This window comes from Cololabis saira, chromosome 8 (genome assembly GCF_033807715.1).
Source record: "Cololabis saira isolate AMF1-May2022 chromosome 8, fColSai1.1, whole genome shotgun sequence".
Classification (NCBI taxonomy): Eukaryota; Metazoa; Chordata; class Actinopteri; order Beloniformes; family Belonidae; genus Cololabis; species Cololabis saira.
In genome coordinates this window covers 29,940,743-29,964,234 of record NC_084594.1, presented here as the reverse complement: position 1 = coordinate 29,964,234, position 23,492 = coordinate 29,940,743, and the positions used below count along the sequence as shown (strand labels likewise).

Genomic DNA, 23,492 nt, shown 5'->3' with positions numbered 1-23,492 from the left:
TGCTGGATAGTGTCCGCAGGTTGCCGTTAGGGGGCGCTGATTACTTTTCTTATGACTTTCAACGCTTTCTGTGGCGACTTTTGGGGGATTTTATTCGGTTTACATTAAATGTATTCAGTTGTTTTATATGGACGACGATTACATAACTTAATTATATATGAAGTACTTAAAAAAATCCATAGCGTGATGCAAACTTTTGTTTTCGGCTCAGAGGTAAGGGATTTATTTATTTATTTATTTTCTTCAGAGGATGCTGCTGTGATCAGGCTTAGACTTATCCACTAGTAGGACCTGTGGCTGGAAAAAGGCAGCTGGACTGCAGGGAAATAACTTCCCAGTCCAGGCTCATTTGTAACACCTTTATTTAAATAGAAATAGTTGAAGAAAGTCTGCAGCTGGGAAAGGCTCAATGCGCACTTGAAGGAACAGGTTTTCTTTTTTCCTTTCTTTGGCAGTTTCCTCCATCCTCCCCATCGTGCGCCTGGATGCGCCCAGCAGACCTGCAGAAGACGTATCCTCTCTGTCACATCATCATCATGCGGGGGATTTTGCCCTTTATTGTCGCCGTTGCGTGCTCAGGTGGGATCTGGGGGTGTCAGCTGCCCCACGACTGGAGACCGCAGACAGAAGCGTGCAGAGCCGAACTGGCCGAGATCATCGTTTTTGCCAAAGTCCTGGCGCTGCACAAGGAGTCGTACAGCGTGTACAACTACCTGCCGTGGCAGCACGACTCCGACCTGCTGTTCTCCGCGGAGATCGAGCTGCTGTGCGACCAGGCGTGGGGCAGCATGCTCGAGGTGCCCGCCGGCTCCAGGTTCAACGTCAGCGGCTTGGGATACTTACCCTGCTTCTCCTACAGCGTCACCAAAAACAACAGCTACTACTTCTTTCTAAGGTGAACAACCTTTACCTTGCATCATCTATTTATGTGTTGTGTCATTTTGTTAAATTTCCATCAAAGGTATCTACAGAATTGACATTTACCATAAAAAAAGAAATATACAGTTTAGCCTCACAAAGACAAACCACATAATATCTTGAATGTATATCAAGCTGTTAATGTGTTCAAAATTGCCTTTATGATTGTTCTAATATGACCTAGATTGCACCCTCCCCTCCGCCCCCCCATGTCAAAAATGAAGGAATAAATGAAAATCTGTATATAATTCAGCATAAATCTCCTCCAGTCTGTGTGGAAACATACTGGCTTTTAAGGGATTTAACATATGAACATTTTAAAAAGTCTCTTTTTAACTGTGAGAATGTGAGTTTTGACATATTAGTAATTTGAACAGAATTTACTTTAGGACTAAATTCAACATATTCTTTGTTAAATAAGATGCATTTACTTACTTTTACCCTTTCTATTGCTTTTAGATTGTAGCTGTGTTCATTTATCTAATTATGTGGCACCACAACCCAAGATTCACAGGGAATTACATCACTTCATTTGAAAAAAAAGAGAGATGTTCTTGAGAACTCATTATAAACGCTAACAGATAAGTTCAGAGTTTCAAAGCTGTGTTGTTGTGGTTGCTGAGCAACATCAACTCCCATAAGCTCTATTAACAAGTCAAAACTGGGAACCTTTCTTTGCAGTCTCCAGATAATGTTTATAAAGGTCTCCAAAACATCTTCTCAGACAAAAATAGTTTCTTCAGTCAAGCCCACAAGGTCTCTTGGAGCTAAGCATGCAGAAAAATGAAATGCTTCCAAGGATGTCCCTCAGGATCAGTGTACTGCATCAGCCAAATGTTTTCTGCAAAAGCTGTAGCTCATATTTCAAGTTTTTAAACTTCTGTCAAAGGAACCCTATGAATGAAGGGAATTTTAAGTTCCACACAAAATGTTTGCATATGCTGTACTTCTGTGCTGTCAAAATTCTCCCAAAATTCATTTATATTCCACAACGGCTGATATTGACTGGCTGACGGTGCGTGACAGCACCTACCACTTCACAACCATCTGGTCAAAACTGATAGTGTTCATGGTATTTTCCTTAGTCATTTTTTCCCCTGACATTCTTGAGCCTAAAACAAGTTTCCATGGATTCCCATGTACCTAGTTATTGTGATTACATCTAACCTTTGACCTTTTCTGCTGAAGCAAAGCATGAGCTGTCTTCTGGCCTTTTCAACACACACACACACATATAACTCTCACAACATCCGATGGAGACAACCAGCCTTTTGATGTCTGATGAAGAATATGAGATGGACTCCAGATGTATGCCACAAAACATCTTAAAGATGTGAAACACACCATAAATCTCTGCTGCTTGTAATTTGCTGATTTCCTTCGTCCAGAATTTGCCAATAACTTGCAATCATATTTTTTCTTCACTATCATGTCTGTCAGTATAATACAAAATACTTATAAATTATTCCAAAAAGCTCAAATAAAACAGCTGTATTGAACTTTTGATGAAATAACTATCGGAAAATCCATTAACTCCAATCTTAGCAGGATTCTGACGACATCAAAGTGTTTCATATTTTCTTTCTTGGAGTATGTGCATTTTGATATATAGACTCATGCCTTTTTTTCCTTGTAAATCCATATTTAGTCTCTTTTTCATCACTTTGGCATCAGCATATGTCCTCTTTCTACCATGCAGGATGGACGAGAACTATAACATCGTTCCCCATGGAGTGAACTTTCAGGACCCCATCTTTCCTGATACACCAGAGAATCACCGCATGTTTGCTAGTCTCTTTCAATTTTCCAACTGCACAGCAGGAACCCAAGTTCACAGCTTTACTCCAGAGTGGGAGGCTCAAGAAGACAGCAGGGTACGTAGCTACTCAGAACCACCAACATAGATCTGGGCCCAGATTTACTATACCAGACAGTAGCATGTGGCCACACATTATAAATAGAACCCCCGGGAGTGTCCAGTTATCTGGAGGACATCCTAAAACAGTACAGATCTGCAAACACAGGCCCAACCAGCACATTTTAATGATGACAAATGCAGTCCACTGGGTGCATAAACCTGATCACTTAAAAATATTTAAGATTTTCTTTTTGACTCAAACTAGTAGCTAGTAAAATTTAATTTTACACTCAAATGTCTTGTCTTATTATGACTCAGGATCAAGCAGCATCCACAAGGGAAGAAGAGTCATTAAAGCCCCAAATTACAGTCATAAGGAAAATACTTTGACAGTTATCACTCTGTCCACCACTGAGGAGCTGTAAAAATGTATTTTTCATGAAAATAAAGATGTGAATATAAATTACTCAGTCATTCAAAGTGTCCCCACCATTTGATAACATTATACTGCTTTGCACTCAGGGAAAATATGCTGTAAGTAAAAAAAGGGAACATGATGACTTCTCACTTATCATTTACTTAGTCGTTTAGCTTTACAAAACATGTAGTTTGTATTTTGATTTTAATGTCAATTTATATTTCCTCAGGTGATTAAGAATATCACGGCTTTGCAGTTGTTCCGATTACAATTAATTCTAGTATACCAAATACCTTTACTCAAGCAGAAATTTTCTTCTAAGCAAAATCACAAAACTTAGCACATGCTTTTTTTTCCACTGGTAAATGATGGCACCCGCTGTAAATCTTCTAGTTAATCACTCTACAAGATTCACTTCAATGATCTCCCCCAATTTTGCATTCTGAAAGGGAAATTCCCATAAATACATGGGAAACTGAGCAACAGCTTCCAGACACTAATTTTCCACTGTGCCTTACTCGTAAATGCAGGTCAGCATTTTTCTTTTTTTTTAACACAGAAACATATTTTGAGTTAGTTGCAAGCAATAATACATTTAGGCTCTGATGCTGAAAAAAACAACATGTTTTATTTAATTCTCCGTGAAGTCCCTGTGTCAGACAGTTGCTATAAGACAATTAGGGTTTCATGGTGGCTTCATTCACACAATAAAACTACAACCAGCCTCTATAAACCAGAAGAGTTGTAGTACATTACAAAAAAGACTGAGTGTTAGATCCTACCATTTTTAAAAGGAAACTGACAACTTAATGTGTTCTCAATGCAAAAGAAACCAGAAGCACATTTCTTGAGGTTTGGCTAGTCAAATTGAACTCACAGTTTTAAAAAGCTGAAGGCATTAAAAGTTACCAAATGAATCAATAACCAAATTAAAGCCAGGGAAAGTGAAGACATTATAAAATCTAATTATTATATCGAATTACAACTCTTTCCCACAAAATAACTCCAGAATGTACATAGAACCATACCAGTAATGATTTAACAGTATTAGTGTATCTAGGTGACGACAAAAACATAATACCAGTTTATAATGACATAACATACATTTTGAGATGACCTAATCACTTTAGGTCAGTTTCTTCTTCACAGCCTTCCGTCATCATTTAATTGTTCTAAAGTTCATTTGCACATAAACATCTCAGTTGAACACCTGGTGCTCGTCTACTTCAGAACATCTTCTGCAGTCTCTTAGAGTATGCCATAATTTAAATACTTTTCAAACTCTGCTCCAATGCATTGGGCTGGGCTTGCTTCCTGCATATTTCATCAGGCTGCACTAGATTGGGATCTGGGGGAGGGTTGGAGGCTGGGTGAACACTTCAGTCTTTTTTTGTGTGTGTACTCTTCGAGTCCTTCCTAAGCGGTTTTGCAGGGTTGTGTCCTGTCTTGTTGGGATTAGGCAGTAAAGTACAGAAGGTGTGATTGGTCTGCAATTGTCAAAGTAACACCTTAGTGAATGTCAAGATTGCATGTTTTCCCAGGAGAACCTTGCATTGCGATTAGATCAGCAATGTTATTCCCATTACTTCAAATTACTACTGACTTCAAAATGTCCATGGGTTGAATAAATAAAAATAAACTATAGATTACTTTTAATTGGCTCCAACAAGATTTTGGCAAACTGACAGTTCTTTCAGGTGGGGAAAGAACTGTTGCACCATTACTGTTTAGTGAGGGTGGGGTGTAATTGACCTCAACAAGGGGATGCCGTCAGATGTTGAGGATCTTCTTAATTGTACAACCAGATCTTTCACAGAGAAAGCTGATTCTAAGGACTCTGGGACGGCTTCGCCCGTTACTGGTGCTGATGTAATCAAGGTTGTTAAAAAGCTTTGCGGATGACGACTGCCCTTTGAGTTCCTCAAAGCTCTGGATGTTGTGGGACTGTCTCGGTTTACACAACTCCGCAACATCCCATGACATCTGGACTGGGACAATGTCTCTTAATAGGCAGATTGGGGTGGTAACTCCCCTTTTTATAACAGAACCAGTGTCCGCTCCAGTTACAGGAAAATCACACTCTCACTTTCCAGTTACAGGAAAATCACCATTCAGTTCAATTCAATTCAATAGACCTATTCAGGGGTGGTGGAAAAGAGAGTTTGGTCAATAGTTAAAGTGCAGATTCAAAAAGAACAATGCGAGTTCTGTCCTGGCCTTGGAACAGTGGATCAGCTCTATACCCTCACTAGGGTCCTGGGGGGAGCTTGGGGGTTTCCCCAGTTGGTCCACAAGTGTTTTGTGGAGTAGAAGGCATTTGTTTCTCTTGAGATGTCTTTTGAGGTACTCTGTAGGGGGTATATGGAGGTGTTTGGTATGGGAGACACGGTTGTGGTTACCATCTTTTTGGTTCTTGTACAAACAGCGTGATATTTTGGTCCACATTGCTGGTAAAAAGTCTGATTAGTTCCAGGTGAGAGTTGGGTGCTGTAAAGTATACCTTTTGTCAATGAACCTGTTCATAACTTTTGTGAACACAATTTTAGGTGCAGCGAAGGGGTCATTGCTTTGGTGGTGTCAAAATGTCATCTGTGCTTATTAGGGATGATGTGGTCCTGCTGGTGCGATTGAGTGAGGATCCTCAGTTCCCACTGGAGTGGTTGGTAGCTGAGGTAGAAGCTGCAGGGACGAGATTCACCGTCTCCAAATCTGAGAGCATTGTTCTCAGTAGGAAAAGGGTGGTATGCCCTCTTCAGGTTGGGAGTGAGGTGCTGTTCAAGAGGAGGAGTCTTGTTACCCACTCAAAGAATAGGAGGATTGATGCAGCGTTTACAGCAATGCAGACTGTATTCGTCTGCTGTAGTGAAGAGAGAGTTGAGCCAAAAGGTAAGGCTCTTTACCAGTTGATCTTTGTACCTACCCTCACCTATGGTCATGACATGTGAGTAGTGACTGCAAGAATGAGATCAGGAATACAAATGGCTGAAATAAGCTTCCTCTGCAGGGTTGTTGGACTCTTCCCTAGAGATAGGCTGAGAAGTTCAATCATCTGAGAGGAACTGAGAGTGAGGCTGCTGCTTCTCCACACTGAGGTAGTTTGACTACCTTGTAAGGATTCATATTGCACACCTTCCTGAGGAAGTGTTTCAGGGATGTCTAACAAGGAGAAGGCCCAGAGGCAGACCCAGGATGCTGGAGAGGTTATATGTCTCAGCTGGCCTGGGAATGCCTTGGCATCTACCCAAGGGAAATCGAGCAGGAGACTGGGAAGAGGGAGGTCTGGGCCTCTCCACTTAGGCTGCTGCGCCCATGACCCAAACTTGGTTAAGCAGAAGTTAAGGGTGAGTGGATGGAAAAACATGTGGATTCGTTTCTTCCATCAGTATAGAACTTTTGAGTAAGGCTTTTGATTTTAATTAAGATCGAATGATGAAATATCCATTTAAAAATAAAAACAGACTTTGTTTTTACTGGTACTGAGCAACCATTACACGGACAACTGACCCTAAACTCACATGAGATCAGATCTTACCATACACATCATATAATCCAGTAAAAACCAAAGTAGTTCAAAAGCCATGAACTCATCTTAAAATTTGAGGCCAGATTGTATCAATGACAAGAACATAAATTTGACAGTCTGGGGTTTGTTCATCAAAGTAAAGTATCATCTTGGATGGGCAGTTGTGATCTGATTGCTTGACAATGACCTAATGGCAAAATACAGGGTTTGAGGAACCTGGATCTTTCTGTATACTAAAATAATGAAACAACAGCCTTGGTTAGTTTAGTTATAAATATATACAGTGGGGCAAAAGGTATTTAGTCAGACACTAGTTGTGCAAGTTCTGCCACTTAAAAAGATAAGAGAGGCCTGTAATTTTCATCATTGGTACACTTCAACTATGAGAGACAAAATGAAAAAAAAAATCCAGGAAATCACTTTGTCTGATTTTTAAAGAATGTATTTGCAAATTATAGTGGAAAATAAGTATTTGGTCAATAATAAAAGTTAATCTCAATACTTTGTTATATAACCTTTGTTGGCAATGAAAGAGGTCAAACGTTTTCTGTAAGTCTTCACAAGGTTTTCACACACTGTTGCTGGTATTTTGGCCCGTTCCTCCATGCAGATCTCCTCTAGAGCAGTGATGTTTTGGGGCTGTCGCTCAGCAACACAGACTTTCAATTCCCTCCAGAGATTTTCTATGCGGTTGAGATATGGAGACTCGCTAGGCCACTCCAGGACCTTGAAATGTTTCTGACGAAGCCACTCCTTCATTGCCCAGGCGATGTGTTTGGGATCATTGTCATGCTGAAAGACCCATCCATGTTTCATCGTCAATGCCCTTGCTGATGGAAGGAGGATTTCACTCAAAATCTCACCACACATGGCCCCATTCATTCTTTCTCTTACACGAATCATTCGTCCTGGTCCCTTTGCAGAAAAACATCCCCAAAGCATGATGTTTCCACCCCCATGCTTCACAGTATTATGGTGTTCTTTGGATGCAACTCAGCTTTCTTTCTCCTCCAAACATGACGAGTTGTGTTTCCACCAAAAACATTCTATTTTGGTTTCATCTGACCATCTAACATTCTCCCAATCCTCTTCTGCATCATCCAAATGCTCTCTAGCAAACTTCAGACAGGCCTGGACATGTACTGGCTTTAGCAGGGAGACACATCTGGCACTGCAGTATTTGAGTCCCTGGTGGCGTAGTGTGTTACTGATGGTACTTTGTTACTTTGGTCCCAGCTCTCTGCAGGTCATTCACTAGGTTCCCCGTGTCATTCTGGGATCTTTACTCACCGTTCTTGTATCATTTTTACCCCACGGGGTGAGATCTTGGTGGAGCCCCAGATGGAGGGAGATTATCAGTGTCTTGTATGTCTTCCATTTTCTAATAATTGCTCCCACAGTTGATTTCTTCACACCAAGCTGCTTACCTATTGCAGATTCAGTCTTCCCAACCTCGTGCAGGTCTACAATTTTGTTTCTCACGTCCTTTGACAGCTCTTTGGTCTTGGCCCTAGTGGAGTTTGGAGTGTGACTGTTTGAGGTTGTGGACAGGTGTCTTTTATACTGATAACCAGTTAAAACAGGTGCCATTAATACAGGTAACGAGTGGAGGACAGAGGAGCCTCTTAAAGAAGAAGTTACAGGTCTGTAAAAGCAAGAAATCTTGCTTGTTTGTAGGTGAACAAATACTTATTTTACCCAGGAATGTACCAATTACTTCATTAAAAATTCTACAATGTTATTTCCTGGATTCTTTGCCCCCATTCTGTCTCTCATAGTTGAGATATACAGTACCTATGATGAAAAGTACAGGCCTCTCCCCTCTTTTTAAGTGGGAGAACTTGCACAATTGGTGGCTGACTAAATACTTTTTTGCCCCACTGTACCTGTTAAAATTTGATGCATCATGTGACCACTGAACACCAAATCAACTCATCTATTTACTCTGAAGTGCTTTCAATGCTTTTACTTTTGTTCGCATGCTTTTGCATTTTGACGTCCACAGAGTATGTATTGAAATGGGAAATGAACAGTGCATGTCATGCAAGAGTCTCAATAACAATCAGATGTTAAAAGAAATATTGCTGGAGTATGCTGACTTGTGTTTTATCGTTTCTTCTGCCGGGGAATCAGTCTCGTGCACGTCTTGCGTCAATGCTTTGAGAGCTATAGCCTGTTTCTGGTCCAGTTCTAATCGAATGCACGCTGATGGGAAAGTCTTATGTGGGTACATAAAAAACTGTGTTGCATTTTGCACTTTTTTTTTCGTAAAGATTTTTTTTTTTTTTAAGTTTTTTTTTGGTTGAGTTTCTAGACTTCACATTTTCCATCTTAAAGTTTCATACTTCCCCAGATATCCCTCTGGGACAAAAGTAAGAACACATGGCAAACGTCCATTGCTAATATTACAACAAGTAATGTCCTAACCAGTGATGTGGGTTGGCAGCGCATTTTTAACATTTCCTCAAAACCCAGAGCAATTGTTATCTGATGGCAGAGAATTTACATCAGTTTTCCAGCTGGTCCATGTGGAAGCATTTGAGTCTGCTGAGGAAATCCACACTCTGGCACATAGGCATGCAGTCACAGGCATCTGGAGATTTTTTTTTTTTCACCTAGGAAAGGTCCAGGCCCTGGATTGTCTGTCACAAGTTCACAGGCATGTTAGGTTTCATCTTACAGCCGTGTTACTCAAACAGGGAGAGTGTGTTATGTTATAAGTTTCCTTACCTCAGTGTGATGGGTGGGGGCTTAGTACCTTGAGCTGCACTATTGTGTTGCCTTTGGCTTTTTTCTTTGCTGTGGTATAAGAAACGGGACGTATACTACATAGTAATGTTCACACGGTTCCACAGCAGCAAGCAGGTCTTAAAAATACTACTTTGTTATTTTTCCCCTTCACTTCTTCGCCTTTCAGCTACAAACATTGGAATATGCTGGACAACTTTCCAGCCGTTGATATTGGTCCTGAGCCCAAGAAAGCGCCAAGAGTCACTCATTTGACTTAACTAACGGAAATCCACGATCAGAAACAGCAGATTTGTACATTAAATACAATAAATCTCACATCAGTATTATTTTTGTAAAAGTCCGTACGCTGATATTCGCTCTTTTCAAGCAGCAAGTGGCACGTTGCTTGAAACGGTTCGGGGCGGTATTACAGAGACTTTTCCTTCTGGAGATCTCATCGTAATTGTTGGGTAAATACTGTAATTAAGGTTAGGACCCTATTTAGGAAAAATGCAGATGGCTTAAGATAATTACAGATGTTCCCATTTTCCTATCCAAAAGTCAGATGGGAAAAATGTTTTCCTTTTCCCCTCTTGAATAAACTTTTCTTACTGAACTTGTTAGTTGATTTTTAAACATTATAAAGTGCAGTCTCTAATATAGCATCTTTAAATGTGTGAAATTAAAAAAACAAAAATAATCCTAGATGTCGTATTAAAGCAGCAGCAAGTTGTAAAACAAAACTGAAAGTGAAATCTAATTTGGAGCTCAGATATAACTCATAAAGCCCTAGATAATTGTAGAAACCAGCCTATATGGACTCAGACTGTACCGGTATGTCTGCCAGGAACATACAGTCGCAATCCATCCGGTGACGTTAGCAAACTCACTAAATCCACACGACTGTTCTCTTACTGCTTTTACACTAAAACAGTGTAAAAAAAAACCCTCATTCATTCAGAATCTTAGGGCAGACCTCAACAGGCGTATTACTGTTTGATGATAAGACTTGCACGGTTGGTACAGGTTACTGCAGGCTGGCATTCTGGAGGTTGTGGTGCAACATCCTTATCGCAGTGTTTGATCAAAGTGCTCATGCTGGATTCTTGAATTTAGTTTGGACTTGCCTCTGTAATACCAACTTGTAAAAAAACTGCTGACTAAAGGGCCATTTTAATGTTTGCATGGGTCATTGTTTATCACATTAGGCCAAATCAAATACTTTACATACTTTTCTGATCTAGTAAATGTCTATCAATCCATCCATCCATCCACACTTTTCCAAGTTCACAGGGGCAGAAGCCTAAACAAAGAGGCCCTGATTTCCTCGCTACGTCCTCCAGTCCTTTTTAGAAGTGACACCAAAGCTTTCCCAGGCCAGTCTGAAGATAAACTCTTCAGCATGTCCTGAGTCTGGCCCTGGGAATCCTCCCAGTATGCCTGAAATACTGCATCATGGAGGTGTTCATGAGGCATCTTAACCAAGTGCCCAAACCACTTCTGTTAGTCCCTCTTGATGTGGAGCAGCAGTGGCTCTGCTCCAAGTCCCAGCAGGACCACATCATCTACAAAAAAGCAGATATGAAATATGTTAGGTTGTAATGTTAGGTTACAGAGTCAGATCCTGCCAGCTTTTGGCTGCACCTGCAAAATCCTGTGCATAAAAGTTACGAACAGAGTCTGTGATAAAGGGCAACACCCAGTACTCGAGTTGTAAAAAAAAATCAGGGGGGATGGTGGATTTTATCATATGGGGACAGATAATAGTGCTGATTACAAATAATATAATATATTACCGGTACAAATAATAGCACTGACCAAAACACCTGCAGAAATACTGCAGGAATGACATAGCAGCAGTTAAATGCAGCCTTCTGTAAGCTTTAAATATCCACTGGGCTTACATCAAATACATCAAAACACAAAAATAAAAAACAGTTTTCTGAACTTATCAATATGCCTCTGTCCTTCAAAGAATAAGTAAAATGGATCACTGCAAAAACTCAAAATCTTAACAAGAATATTTGTCTTATTTCTAGTTAAAATGTCTCATTTTAGTAAAAACAATCTCATTACACTTAAAACAAGACTCATCACTGGAAAAAACTACAATTTTCACCAGTTTCAAGTAGATTTTAACTTGAAATAAGTAGAAAAATCTGCCAATGGAACAATATTTTTTTTGCTTGTAATGAGAAGATAAATCTTGTCCCACTGGCAGATTTTTCTACTTATTTCAAGTGAAAATTTACTTGAAACAGGTGAAAATTGTCAAATAAGTTATTTTTCTGGTGTTATTTTTCTGGTGATGACTCTAAATGTTGAAATAGCAGTAATTCCACATTCATTGATGAAATGACAAGGGATGGAAAGGGGGGATGGCAGTTTTACAGAGGGGATGATTTGGACCGTTTTTATTTCAGGGGGGATGCCATCCCCCTCATCCCCCCTCAACTCGAGTACTGGCAACACCTGTCCGAGTCCAAGTCTCACCCGGAATAAATCTGATTTACTACCAGCAATGTGGACCAAGCTATCACTCTGTTTGTATAGGACTGACTAGTCTGTAGCAACAGACCCAGTATCCCAATCACCCAGAGCATCTACCACAGGAAACGCTACAGGCACAGTCAAACTCCTTTTTCCAAGTTTAGAAAATACATGTGGACAGGTTGGGCAAACTCCCATGTTCCCCCCCAGAACCCTAGTGATGGTATAGAGCTGATCCAGTGTTTCATGTTAAAAGTTGAATAAACAATTTTATCTTTTCTTCTGCTTCTAGTTGTTGTGCTCCACGGTGCAAAAGGCTCTGTTTGAGGAGGAAGAGATGGTGAGGACTCTCTCCCAGAAAGTACGCACTTTGGAGAAAGCCAATGGTCACCTGAGGGAAAAAGTAAAGACCCTGAAACGTCAGCTGCGCCAGGCCCAACGAGAAGCAACAAAAGAGCACCAGACCCTGACCCTCAAACAGCTCTATGAGTCAAAGACGCCCCAAACCCACCCTGTTCAGGACACCCAAGATCAGAAGAGCCCACATCTTAGGAAGGTGCTGTCCAAAAAGCTGAAAAACTAATTTGTTTTTTTTTTCCCGTCTGTGATGGTAAGGAAAAGATTGTGAATGAAAAGTTTGTCAAGAAAAGGAATTCAGCTCGATTCAAATTAACATGATGGACAAGATTATTTATCCATGTTTTCAATATTAAAACATTTTGGAATATTTCATTGATAAATTGTTCTATCTTCAAGTGCTGGACACATCCTGCATCACATGAATATTAATTTCTTACCTTTAAATATATTTGGATGCTCCGAATTATTACTTCTTTCTTTTAAAACTCCACATCTTCATTTCATTTGGATTCTCGTCACAATGAGTAAATGAAATAAAAAATGACATTATGTTGATAATAGATTCCTTTAGATGTTAAATGTGCAAGACTGGGATCTAGAAGGAGCATCTGTACTGAAAATATAGTAAATAATCTGCAGTGAAATCAGGAATTTAGATCCAGAAGAACAGAGGTTAAAGCAAATCCTAAAGGATGCATGTCACATCAGGTCATGTCAGCTTTCTCTTGGAAGCAACTTCAAAGACAAATAGATCCAATGAGATATTCTTCTTTATTAACTTCAGGAATTACAGTTGAGACAGTCAGAGACATATTTGGTGGCACTGGTTGGTGAACAATGTCTTAACATGAGCATATGGTGAGCAGTTTAAAAGTTACAGAATTTGTCAGCTTTGGCCATTTATCAATATTTACTCTTTTCACATTCAGTTCATTTTTGCCAAAAATGAATTTGCAAAGTTGTCATTGGTCTCTATGATTTTTACTCAATCATAGTGTCTTTTAATGTGTTTCGAGGTGCTGAGCACCTATTAAGTCCATGATGACTTATTTCTTTATTTGCTCTCTCTAGCAGAAAAGAGGGTTTTCTTTCTATGTTTTTCTTGAAATCATACATTCTGTACTTGCCTTTGTCATTTTTCAGCATTCGTCAAACCATAAACTACTTGCCTTGCCCATTGCGCAATATATTTTGTAGTAATAACTCAATATTTTTCTTAATAAAATAACTTTAAAAAAAGCATATTGTTGATTTCATTTTTCACCTCAACATGGTATGAAATTTAAAAAGAACATCTGCATAACAGTTCCTGCTGAACCTCACTTAATGAAGCTATAATCACATTAATCATGCAGTACCACCCACCCCGCAAACATCCTCTGCAGCACCTGATCCCTGGAAGTGTAAGATGTGTAATCTGGGTCTAAAACTAAGGTTTTTAGGATTACATCCTCTTCTCTTACTAAGTCTCACAGACTTATCCAATTACGGAGAGGAACAGGTTTTATGAAACAATATAATTCTGCTGTGGTTGTTTGATAGTGTTCGCTGAAGTCGGTGCGCTCAACACGCCGATATATTCTATGTTCCAAAAATGGCAACACTGTATTTTGATATAGACGTGTCTGGAAACATGTCTAGCCAAACAGCAGAACAAAGTGAGACAGCTGTGGTGCAGAAGGCGGGTGAATTCAAGGTAAATGTTTTAGACCTCAGTTGTAAAGTTTCCTGCTTCTCAAATGTTCAGGTCATAAATGATAAAAGCTTTCTGGCATGCACAGTTAGAAGTGATTTGGTGGTGGTAAATCTGGAGTTTCAAAAGAGCTGGTACAATGTCAAAAGCAACATTTTTCGCAAAAATAAACTGGCCCTGTGCTGACCTCTTCTTCTTGAGCTCTATAGTCCAGTTTAGATCTAGGGCTCTTTAAAAAAAAAAAAAAAGAAAAAAAAAAAGGCTGTTCCAGATGCAAATCATTTTGGCAGATGAAATTTCCAACACACTTTCCAGTAGAGGTTACCCAATTTCTTCCATATGGTGCCATTGTATAAAACAGAAAGAGTGACAGATACTGTATCAGGAGAAACAGAAAAATGTTTAATAGGAGCTCTTTTGCAAGGTTTCTCTCCAATAAAGGAGAATATAAAGGGGCATTTGCAAGTTTTTCTTTCCGCTCATTACTTAAATCCTTAAAGCAATAGATGAATGCCCCGGTCCTTTTTCTTGACTTTTTCTGCTCCCCGGGAAACCTTAATGTCAACCTTGTCTGCAGCCAGCTGTCAGGACGCTGTGGACCTGGGCCAGAAATGATCTACACACACTTCTTTCTCAAGATAAACCACGGTGCACAACCAACCTGCAAAACAGATGTCAAACAAAGTCCTTGCACAGAGGTGGTCCCCCCCGAGAAGATCTGGCTAGTTGTGGACATGATTTGTTTATCTGGTCGTGTTTCGTGTTGTCAAATGCTATTAATGTTTTCTGGCAGGTCTGGTTTTATTATTTCTGTTGAGAATCTCACGGCATCTGCTTGGCTAGAATATACTTTTATTTATTTCCTTTCAGTTATGATGTCAAGAAAGTAACACTTATTCGTTCAATCTATCTGTCACTCTTCTGCATTTAAAAAAATATAATAAAACAGTTTCCAGAAGTTTCAAGCTCTGAGCTTTGTAACCTGACTTTGGCATTTTAGTATGTACTTGGAGGGCCAGTTGTTCCAAGAATAATAGTCTACAGCTGTGCAAGCTGTGCTGTGCAGATACACAATTAACATTTAAGACCATTTTTCTTTTTTGAAATCAGTCTGTTTCATATTAACGTTGTTATTGCATTTATTGTTGAGAACACCATCTGCTTGGTTGTAAATTCTCACTGTGGTCTCAACTTGTTGGTTGGAGTCGTCCATTGCACTCAGAGGTTGAAAGAGTAATGTTTTTCTTTTTTTTTAAAGAACCAGTGTGGGGTATGTTGACTCTCAAAATAACTCATTCAGTGAGCCATTCAGTTAATGATATTGCACATGAGAGTTCAATTCTCAATCCTTCCTATCTTTTCTTGTTTTCTTGTTTTGCAAAACGTCAAAGTCACATATATATGTATTTTGATCTTGCAGAAAAAAAAAGGGTTTTTGTTTGTTTGTTTCTCTGTTTCTTTTTTCGTGCATGGGTGTGTGTGTGTGAGATTGTGTTTCCGTCACCAGTCCCCTTGACATGTACAGTCATCTGTAAATATAACAATATGCAGTTATAAACATGCAGTCAACTATAGTCACTTATTCATACATAAACATATAACCATTTGGCTATATACATATTACATATTAATTAATGGTGAATGGTGAAAAAAATGATTTTATAACAAACAAATGTTATCTATTTAGATATTATATTATATTGTGTGGTGTGTACTATATAACACACTAGTGTACATAACTATATTTATACATAAATGTAAAATACATATTTGCATATATACATGTGCTTAAATTATATACATACACACATATAAACATATTTAAATACATACATGAATATATAGATGTATATACACATATATACACATATATATATATATATATATATATATATATATATATATATATATATATATATATATATATATATATATATATATATATATATATGCACTTTTTTTTAAAGGCCAAAAATAATGACCAGTCATAAAAATAATCATAGTAATGATTTCCCCCCTCTCCCTCTACACATGCTAGTCTTCATTATGATGTAGGAGTTTCTTTCTTTGTACTGAGGTGTTTTTTGCACTTTCATACTGAATATTTATACACAGTGTGAAGATGTATTTTTTTCGCTCCTCTTTCCCGGTGTTATCCTTTCTCAGCTAATTGCACCTATATACCCACGTCATATGTTGTTTGTTTTGTTTTTTCTCTTCTCTTGATGGGCTGTAGGATACTGGAATGTAATTTTGTTGTGTCGGGATGCTGGCTAAATGACAAATAAAGCAATTTCAAATTCAAATTTCAATGGTAATTCTGACAACAGCAATGTTATTATGATCATTGGTTACTGCCACCAGGATCCTCGTCATATTAGACCATCCCACGTCCCTCTCGGGCACACTGGCACCAGCTGTAACCCACGAACCAGGGAGGATCCACCCAGGAGGGACCCACTAATTAACCATGCACATGCCACTATGTTATCTTATGCTTCACATCCTGCCAAAACTATACTTTTTTTGGCCTTGTTTATTTTGTTTTGTATTTCGTGGTTAGACATTCCATTCATTTTCCTTACTTACTTTTAGAGATGGCCACAGGACTAGGCAACATCTGTAGCCAACTAGGCCAAAACATGCTCTCTGTGTGTGTGTGTGTGTGTGTGTGTGTGTGTGTGTGTGTGTGTGTGTGTGTGTGTGTGTGTGTGTGTGTGTGTGTGTGTGTGTGTGTGTGTGTGTGTGTGTGTGTGTGTGTGTGTGTGTTGTGTTGTGCAAGAAAAGCTGTTAATGTCCACATTCATTTCACGTTTAGTTTAGTTTAGTTTTTTGGAATAGTAGTAAAATAGTAGCAAAATCTATCAACCAAACTGCCTTTAAGACATCATAGGCAAAAAGAAAGAGCAAAATGATCTGATGCATATGGTGACAAACATTGGCCTTCATTTATTCATTCATTCATTCATTCATTCATTCATTCATTCATTCATTCATTCATTCATTCATTCATTCATTCATTCATTCATTCATTCATTCAGAGGGTAGATTTGTCAGATAAAACCTTGCCATGGTCACTCAAGCATCTTCTGTCTGTTTGATGGTTAGTAGTGTGAGCAGTCAGACTGGAGATTGTTTGCTCTTGAAAATAATGTAGTAAACTGATTTTAGGTTAGTAAGTGGAACTGGTATCCAACAGATCTCACAAGAGTTCCACTCCAGAGAAGAGAGCAGTGGAAGTAGAAGAGAGAATAAACTGGGCTCCTATGACTAAAGGTTCAAAGATATGGTTGAAAGGAGCCAGTGACCAAAGCATGTCAAAGATACATTTATAGATCAAGAAATCACATCAACCTGTATATAAAAAAAGCACAATATGTCTCCTTAAGTAATCTAACATTTAAGTACAGAGAAAAGGGACAATTGAAAATATCCTGATGGTTTGTTAGTAACTTTGAGTTATTCAAAACTAAGAGGCCAATTAAATAAAACGTTTTAAAAGCTTTCAGCAGTGCATTCCTCACACCTCGGTGATCAGCGCTTTGATCTCAGTGGAAACGTTTCCTCATCGTTGCCTCACAGTTGGTCAGCTGTCGGGATTTTTCCCTGTTGCCCGTTTCAGTAAGAATGACCGTGTTTGCCCTCACAAGCTGCTGCTGTTCCAGTCAAAAGTCTCAATGCCTTGCTTTTAGCCACAGCCTCTGAAGTGCAAGCGCAGACTGGATATCCCACAAGTACATCTAAACTGAGCTTAGATGCAGCACAAGTATCTGGGTGAGCCACAAAAATGGTGAGCAAAAACTGCTAATAGCCCAGTGGCACATGGGAAAGTCATTATTCATGCTTCATTTTACTTTTTTTTTAATACACACACACACACACACACACACACACACACACACACACACACACACACACACACATATATATATATATATATATATATATATATATATATACACACTATAGTATACTACAGTATATACTATAGATAGAACTTTATAATCGATAAAGCAACTCTCTCTATTGTCAAAACTTTTTCCTCAGGTGTCTGAAGATGAATTGGTTCTTCCCTTAAGTAACTGACTTATTTCTCTCTCTTACCCTCCTTGAACCCATAACTTGTCATTGCACATTCCCCTCCCTCCATCTTTGACTTGTAATTATTCATTTCTGTGTCTGGGCTGCTGACAAAGCCCATAAGGCGAACAGGAACACAGGCTCATATGTTTGTTGTTAACACTGACAATCTATTTTTATATCTGATGGTTGCATTTGAGGAGATTCAGTTTATGTTCCGACATTTTCCACCGCGGATGTTTACAGCATTTTGAGTGTTTGCTCAAGAGTTGAGGGTTATCTATTGCACTTGGGCTGCAATTGAGGTTTTTAGGTTGCAGAATGTTTTTAGAAAAAAGTTTAACAATGTTGATTGTCTGTTGTTTTTTTGTAAACCAGTGCTAGATGTTTACACTTTCATTGTTGTGTTGTGCACATCTCTGATAGGAGAAGGAAATGAGAGTACACTTGACACTGCAGGCAACACCAATGGGCAAATCTCTGCAGACCCTCCATTGACTGCATTTCCAACCCCAACCATGCAAATCTAATTCTAAGTGCCGGATAAACACTACCCTGTTGTGACAGCATTGTTTACAGTATTGGTTCTTCCGTCTGTTTCCACTTGATATGAGTAACCGGGCACGTTAGAGCACATTTAATTTTCAGCTCTTGTGATAAAAAGCTATCCTCGGTGCAAACCAGTCCTGAAAAGAAAAAAAAAAAAGAAAAAAGCTCTGGCATTCTTTCTAAACATTAATTACTCCCTAATAAAAGGTTTCCAGACTTGCAGCTGGCATGGTGTTAGTGCATCCTGTGGACAAAGTGAATTCTTTGTATGTTAAAAGAAAAAAATGAGAGTGTGGTAAAGAAAATAATAAATATGAACCACAAAACTGTCAGATCAACACGTACTATTTCATTTCCAAAGGCTTTCCTGTTTGTTAACATCAAGAAGACTGACATCCAGAGGCAACCCAGAATTCCACTCTGTCCGGTTTGACGCTTATGTTGATCCATCACTGCCAGAAACTCATATATACATGTCATATACCATTCTGTGTGTAAAACACTCAATATATCTTGCAACTCTCTTTTTTTCTGTTTTCTTTTTATATTTTCTGTCATCCTAGAGTGAGGGCCAGTATCAGATGTATTATTAATGCAAGTTGCATGAATGTCTAGTTCCTGGCAAGTTTGACCCTAATTGCAGGCTGAACTTTCCAAAGTGGAAAATTAGTAGCTCTCCTCATTCTGCCAGATATTCGCCGTCACTCATTTTTCATCCTGCACTCAGTCCTGTTCATTATTACCCACTGGAGTCATGCAGGACTTGGAAAATCTGCAACTTTTTATAAACGAATGCGCTTTGCCTTTAAAACCAAAACTATTTAAATTTGAGACCTGCAGAATTCAGTCCAGATCTTTTGGAGACATAGCATCATGTTTAAGGACTCAGTTTCAGGTTACCCACTGTTTATCACGAGTCTTTGTGGAGGGACACATTCGTATTACCCTTTCCCACTCAGTTCTGCTTAAATGACTCATTCACAGAGAGTGAACTGTTTCTCAAACTACACATCACTCATCTCGAGGGCAAGAGGAGGAGGATGAGCTCATCGTATAGTTAAGCCTTTTGCCCTCTGCCAAGTTCCAGCACCTCAGGAACTGTGACTTGTTCAAATTAACACAACCTGCCTTTAACTCCTTCAACAATGCCAGGACATGGGACAAAAGAGGTATGTAGCTGGAAAACACTTAGAAGTCAATAACTTTTGTCCGTTTCTGCCTGTTTTGAGCCAAAGAAAATGTTTGGCTAAGATACTGCTGGTTATTTGTCCCTGCATTGAAACTAAATACGTTGGATGAAAGAAAAAGATGCCAAACATTTGTTTAAAATGGAAATGTATGTCTGTGTTTATTTGGTATTTTTGTCCATGAAGCCTCCCTAAAGCTATCCTTACTTCTGTTAGTTTAGTTCTGTGCAGCTCCTTCCACAGCACCTGGTTTCAGGGTTTGTAATGAACCACTCAACCCCCACTCCTCCACATGTGTGTCTTATTTAAGATTGGAAATTTCACATGACCGTGCAAATGTAAATTTGGGTACAAATTATACCCAATGACCCCCCTTGAGGCACATTATTGCAGTATGAGCGCATACAGCACCAAACTGACAGAAAAAAACCTGACAGGTAATTTTCTACTCAAAAATGTCCATTTCTTATTTCTTACGTCTACAGTTCACCCACTAGCAGGAGGGGCTGACCCTTGATAAGCAAACACGATGCTGAACTGATCTAGAGCTCTATCACTCCATTCCTCTGTGTTCTGTTGACGTTTTTAGAGGCAAACATTAAGAATTTCTGCACATCTGGGTAATGTTTCAACAGTTGTATTTTTGTTATGGTGCGTTCCAGTGCTGTGATTAATGATGCATTCATAACAAATGGGACATTGGAATCTCCATTGCACCCCAATCTTCAGGAAATAATTAAATAACACCACCAATAAATCAGACATCCAATCTAGCTGATAAAACATTAAATTAAGTACAAGAAAAGCCTTGTTAGTTCATTTCTTTCTTAAGTGAACTACACACCAATCAGCCATAATATTACTGTATGAACCACCCACTTAATATTTACCAGGTTATCTTCATGTGTCCAAAAGAGTTCTTATAAGTCAAGGTTTACACAAAGAACATCTTAGAGGGTGTCTTTGATTGTCCAGGAAGTGGGTTCTGGGGCGGGGTTCCTGTGGATTGGGACACAAAATTGGCATGTGGGGAGTTTGGAGATGAATGTAGCACCTCATCTCTGTTGTGTTTTTTGAGCATTTCCTAAATAAATTGTCGAGGGGCCCATTGCTGAACTGCTAGGAATGGCAGCTTGTGTGATGGATTTATGTTACTATGTTAAGGGGTGTGACTGGTCTGCAAAGCTTTTCTGTAGCCTACTTACGTGGCCAAGCTGCATTGGTAACTACTAGATGGAAGTTTGCTGTTGATGGAAAAGCAAGAAGAAAAAACAAGGGTCTAGATTTACAGGTTGTGGACCGAAATAATGGGAGAAAAATGGTGATTAACGACTCTCAGCTGGTTGACTGATGTAAAACTTATTTTTAGTGACATCTTTTAGTGATAATATGGCATCCCAAAGCAAAGCGACATGGTTGTGTGTTTTGAATTTTTGACTTCAGTCTTGCTTTATAAACCCAAATAAAACTCAAGGACAGAACCTTTCTTTTCTTTGCCTTTTCCTCCCCTGCGGATCACATTGAATTAAAAACAGCAGATCTTTCAGGAATTAGCCTGTTTTTAAATTTGATAAGTCAACCAAGGAGGAAGTGTTTTTGTTTGTTTGCCTTCAGATTTTGGTCAAATTTGCTGTTTAGTTAATACAATAGCAGATGCTTAGAAGATAGATATGTAAACCTAGCAGTCACAAACCAAATAATAAAGACTTTTTTTCTTTGTTTGGTGTCATTCTGTGCAACACATTTAACTTGCACGTAACAATGATTGGAGACAGAGAGAGAGAGAGAGAGAGAGAGAGAGAGAGAGAGAGAGAGAGAGAGAGAGAGAGAGAGAGAGAGAGAGAGAGAGAGAGAGAGAGAGAGAGAGAGAGAGAGAGAGGTTCAAATAACCAGTAAAACATCCTTCAGGTCTATCAAAGTGTTGATGGATCATTTGGAGCTAATGGACATAAACCCTCTGAGAGCACTGACAGATATTAACACAATAGGTTCCTGCTGACAGATGTGAGGCCAGTGTGTATACATATTTTCTGTCTACATAACACATCTCATTTCAACCCTTAACTCCACAGATAGATATGAAGGTTAAACGAGAAAAATAATGAAGGTCCAAAGCAACATTTTAAAAGTGACCATGTTTCCCCCCCCAAATTTATTCTGGAAATTCAAATTTAAACATCTTACCAGCTATCTCAATTTTTATTGACGTTCAGATAAATGCTCAGGCAGTATGAGAGTTACCATGTTTGTAGAGTCAATCATGTGTATTCGATTAGCAGCATCTGGATGCTATTTACCCTCATAATCCTTATTAAAGAATACCCCCAAGAAGTCCAAAATCCAAATGAGGAGATAAAACATTAAACTGAGTATAGGTAGAGCTTTATTAGCTCGTTTCTTCCACAAGTGCTTCAGGGGTTCCTGTCCTACCCTTTATTGTTGTGCATCACCTCAGCTCTGTGACTGGAGCCCTGCTGTTGGGAAATAAAATATAATTTCACATCATCTTGATGATGTAAGCAAGGCTTAAACAAGATGTTACCTAGACAGCAGCATGGTTGCAGTAGAAGCCGTTTGTATTCCTCAGCACTGCACACTAATGCTATGACGTCCCATCATAAATGCTTGTTTTTTGATAACGGGCCGGCTGTTCCTCCATCTCTGTAGTGATGACTTGAAATGTTGCTTTTGAGTCGTTCTTGGCTAGAGCTGAGACCAATATTGATTATATTAAAAAAAAAATCCAATATTCCAATCCAATGTATTGTGCAATACAGGAAACATTAAACATAACCAGATTTCCCTCACAGTTTTTTGGTGTGCTATTTATGACATAACAATGTAGTTTAAAACCAAACCAGTTTACTTTCACAACAAAATATCTTTAATAAATGAATATGGCCAAATATATCACAAAATACTGTGTATTAAAGATATTTTGGTGTAAAGTTATATGTGGCCCTGTGATGGACTGGTGACCTGTCCAGGGTGGACCCCTGCCTCTCACCTAAAATGAGCTGGGATAGGCTCCAGCAGACCCCCGTGACCCCGCAAGGGATAAAGCGGGTAAGATAATGGATGGATGGATGGATGGTGTAAAGTTGGTAGAGTTCCAAATGCGTATTCCCAAGGGGTAGTTGCAGAGTGCCCCCTGGTGGACAGACATTAACATTCATGACTTGGTTAAAGGACTTTTTTTTTTGTCTAATTTTTCATTTTTATTCTTCATTTATGGGCCTTTGCAATGCCAATGCTGATACAATTGACAAAATGCTAATGCCTGCCATTAAACTAGCACAAAGGAACTTTAAATTTTAAGCTCTGTCGAATAGTAGATTTGACGATCTGGCCCCAGTCTTGCCATGATTCCCAGACAACTGGGATGGGACTATAAAGTTACTTTGCCTGGGTTTTAGTGACAAGTTGCCAAGTAACCTAAACTGTGAAATGCTATATCAGTGTGTAAGCATCAATCTTTCTAGTGTGTTCAAGTCCCTATACCTAATTTACTACATGTTTTTTTCTCATCTCACAATTGAATCTGACTATCAACCTTAAACATGTACACCAGTAAACACCAGAGGGGCCCCTATGTAATGGTTTATTGGGTGCAGTGAGGATTCAGAAGCAGCACAGTGCCTAAGTTTGGTCTTAGAGTGGCTACGTTGGCAAGAAAAACAACATAA

At 39.0% G+C, this 23,492-nt stretch overlaps 1 protein-coding gene across 1 annotated transcript; it reads left to right on the top strand.

Moving 5' to 3' along the window:
• The first annotated feature begins 268 nt into the window (after positions 1–268).
• On the top strand, positions 269–13,542 carry ccdc3b (coiled-coil domain containing 3b). The gene is made up of 3 exons (XM_061728625.1): positions 269–895; positions 2,618–2,792; positions 12,230–13,542. Exons 1-3 carry the CDS (start codon positions 486–488, stop codon positions 12,518–12,520), a joined length of 876 nt encoding a protein of 291 aa, XP_061584609.1. The 5' UTR covers positions 269–485; the 3' UTR covers positions 12,521–13,542.
• The last annotated feature ends 9,950 nt before the right edge of the window (positions 13,543–23,492 follow it).

What these genes read in the sequence shown, in the direction of transcription:
- ccdc3b (XM_061728625.1), top strand. Translation starts at nt 486, where the DNA reads ATGCGCCCAGCAGACCTGCAGAAGACGTATCCTCTCTGTCACATCATC. An exon ending in AGCTACTACTTCTTTCTAAG is followed by an intron (nt 896 to 2,617) that starts GTGAACAACCTT and finishes TCTACCATGCAG; the next exon opens with GATGGACGAGAACTATAACA. An exon ending in AGGCTCAAGAAGACAGCAGG is followed by an intron (nt 2,793 to 12,229) that starts GTACGTAGCTAC and finishes TTCTGCTTCTAG; the next exon opens with TTGTTGTGCTCCACGGTGCA.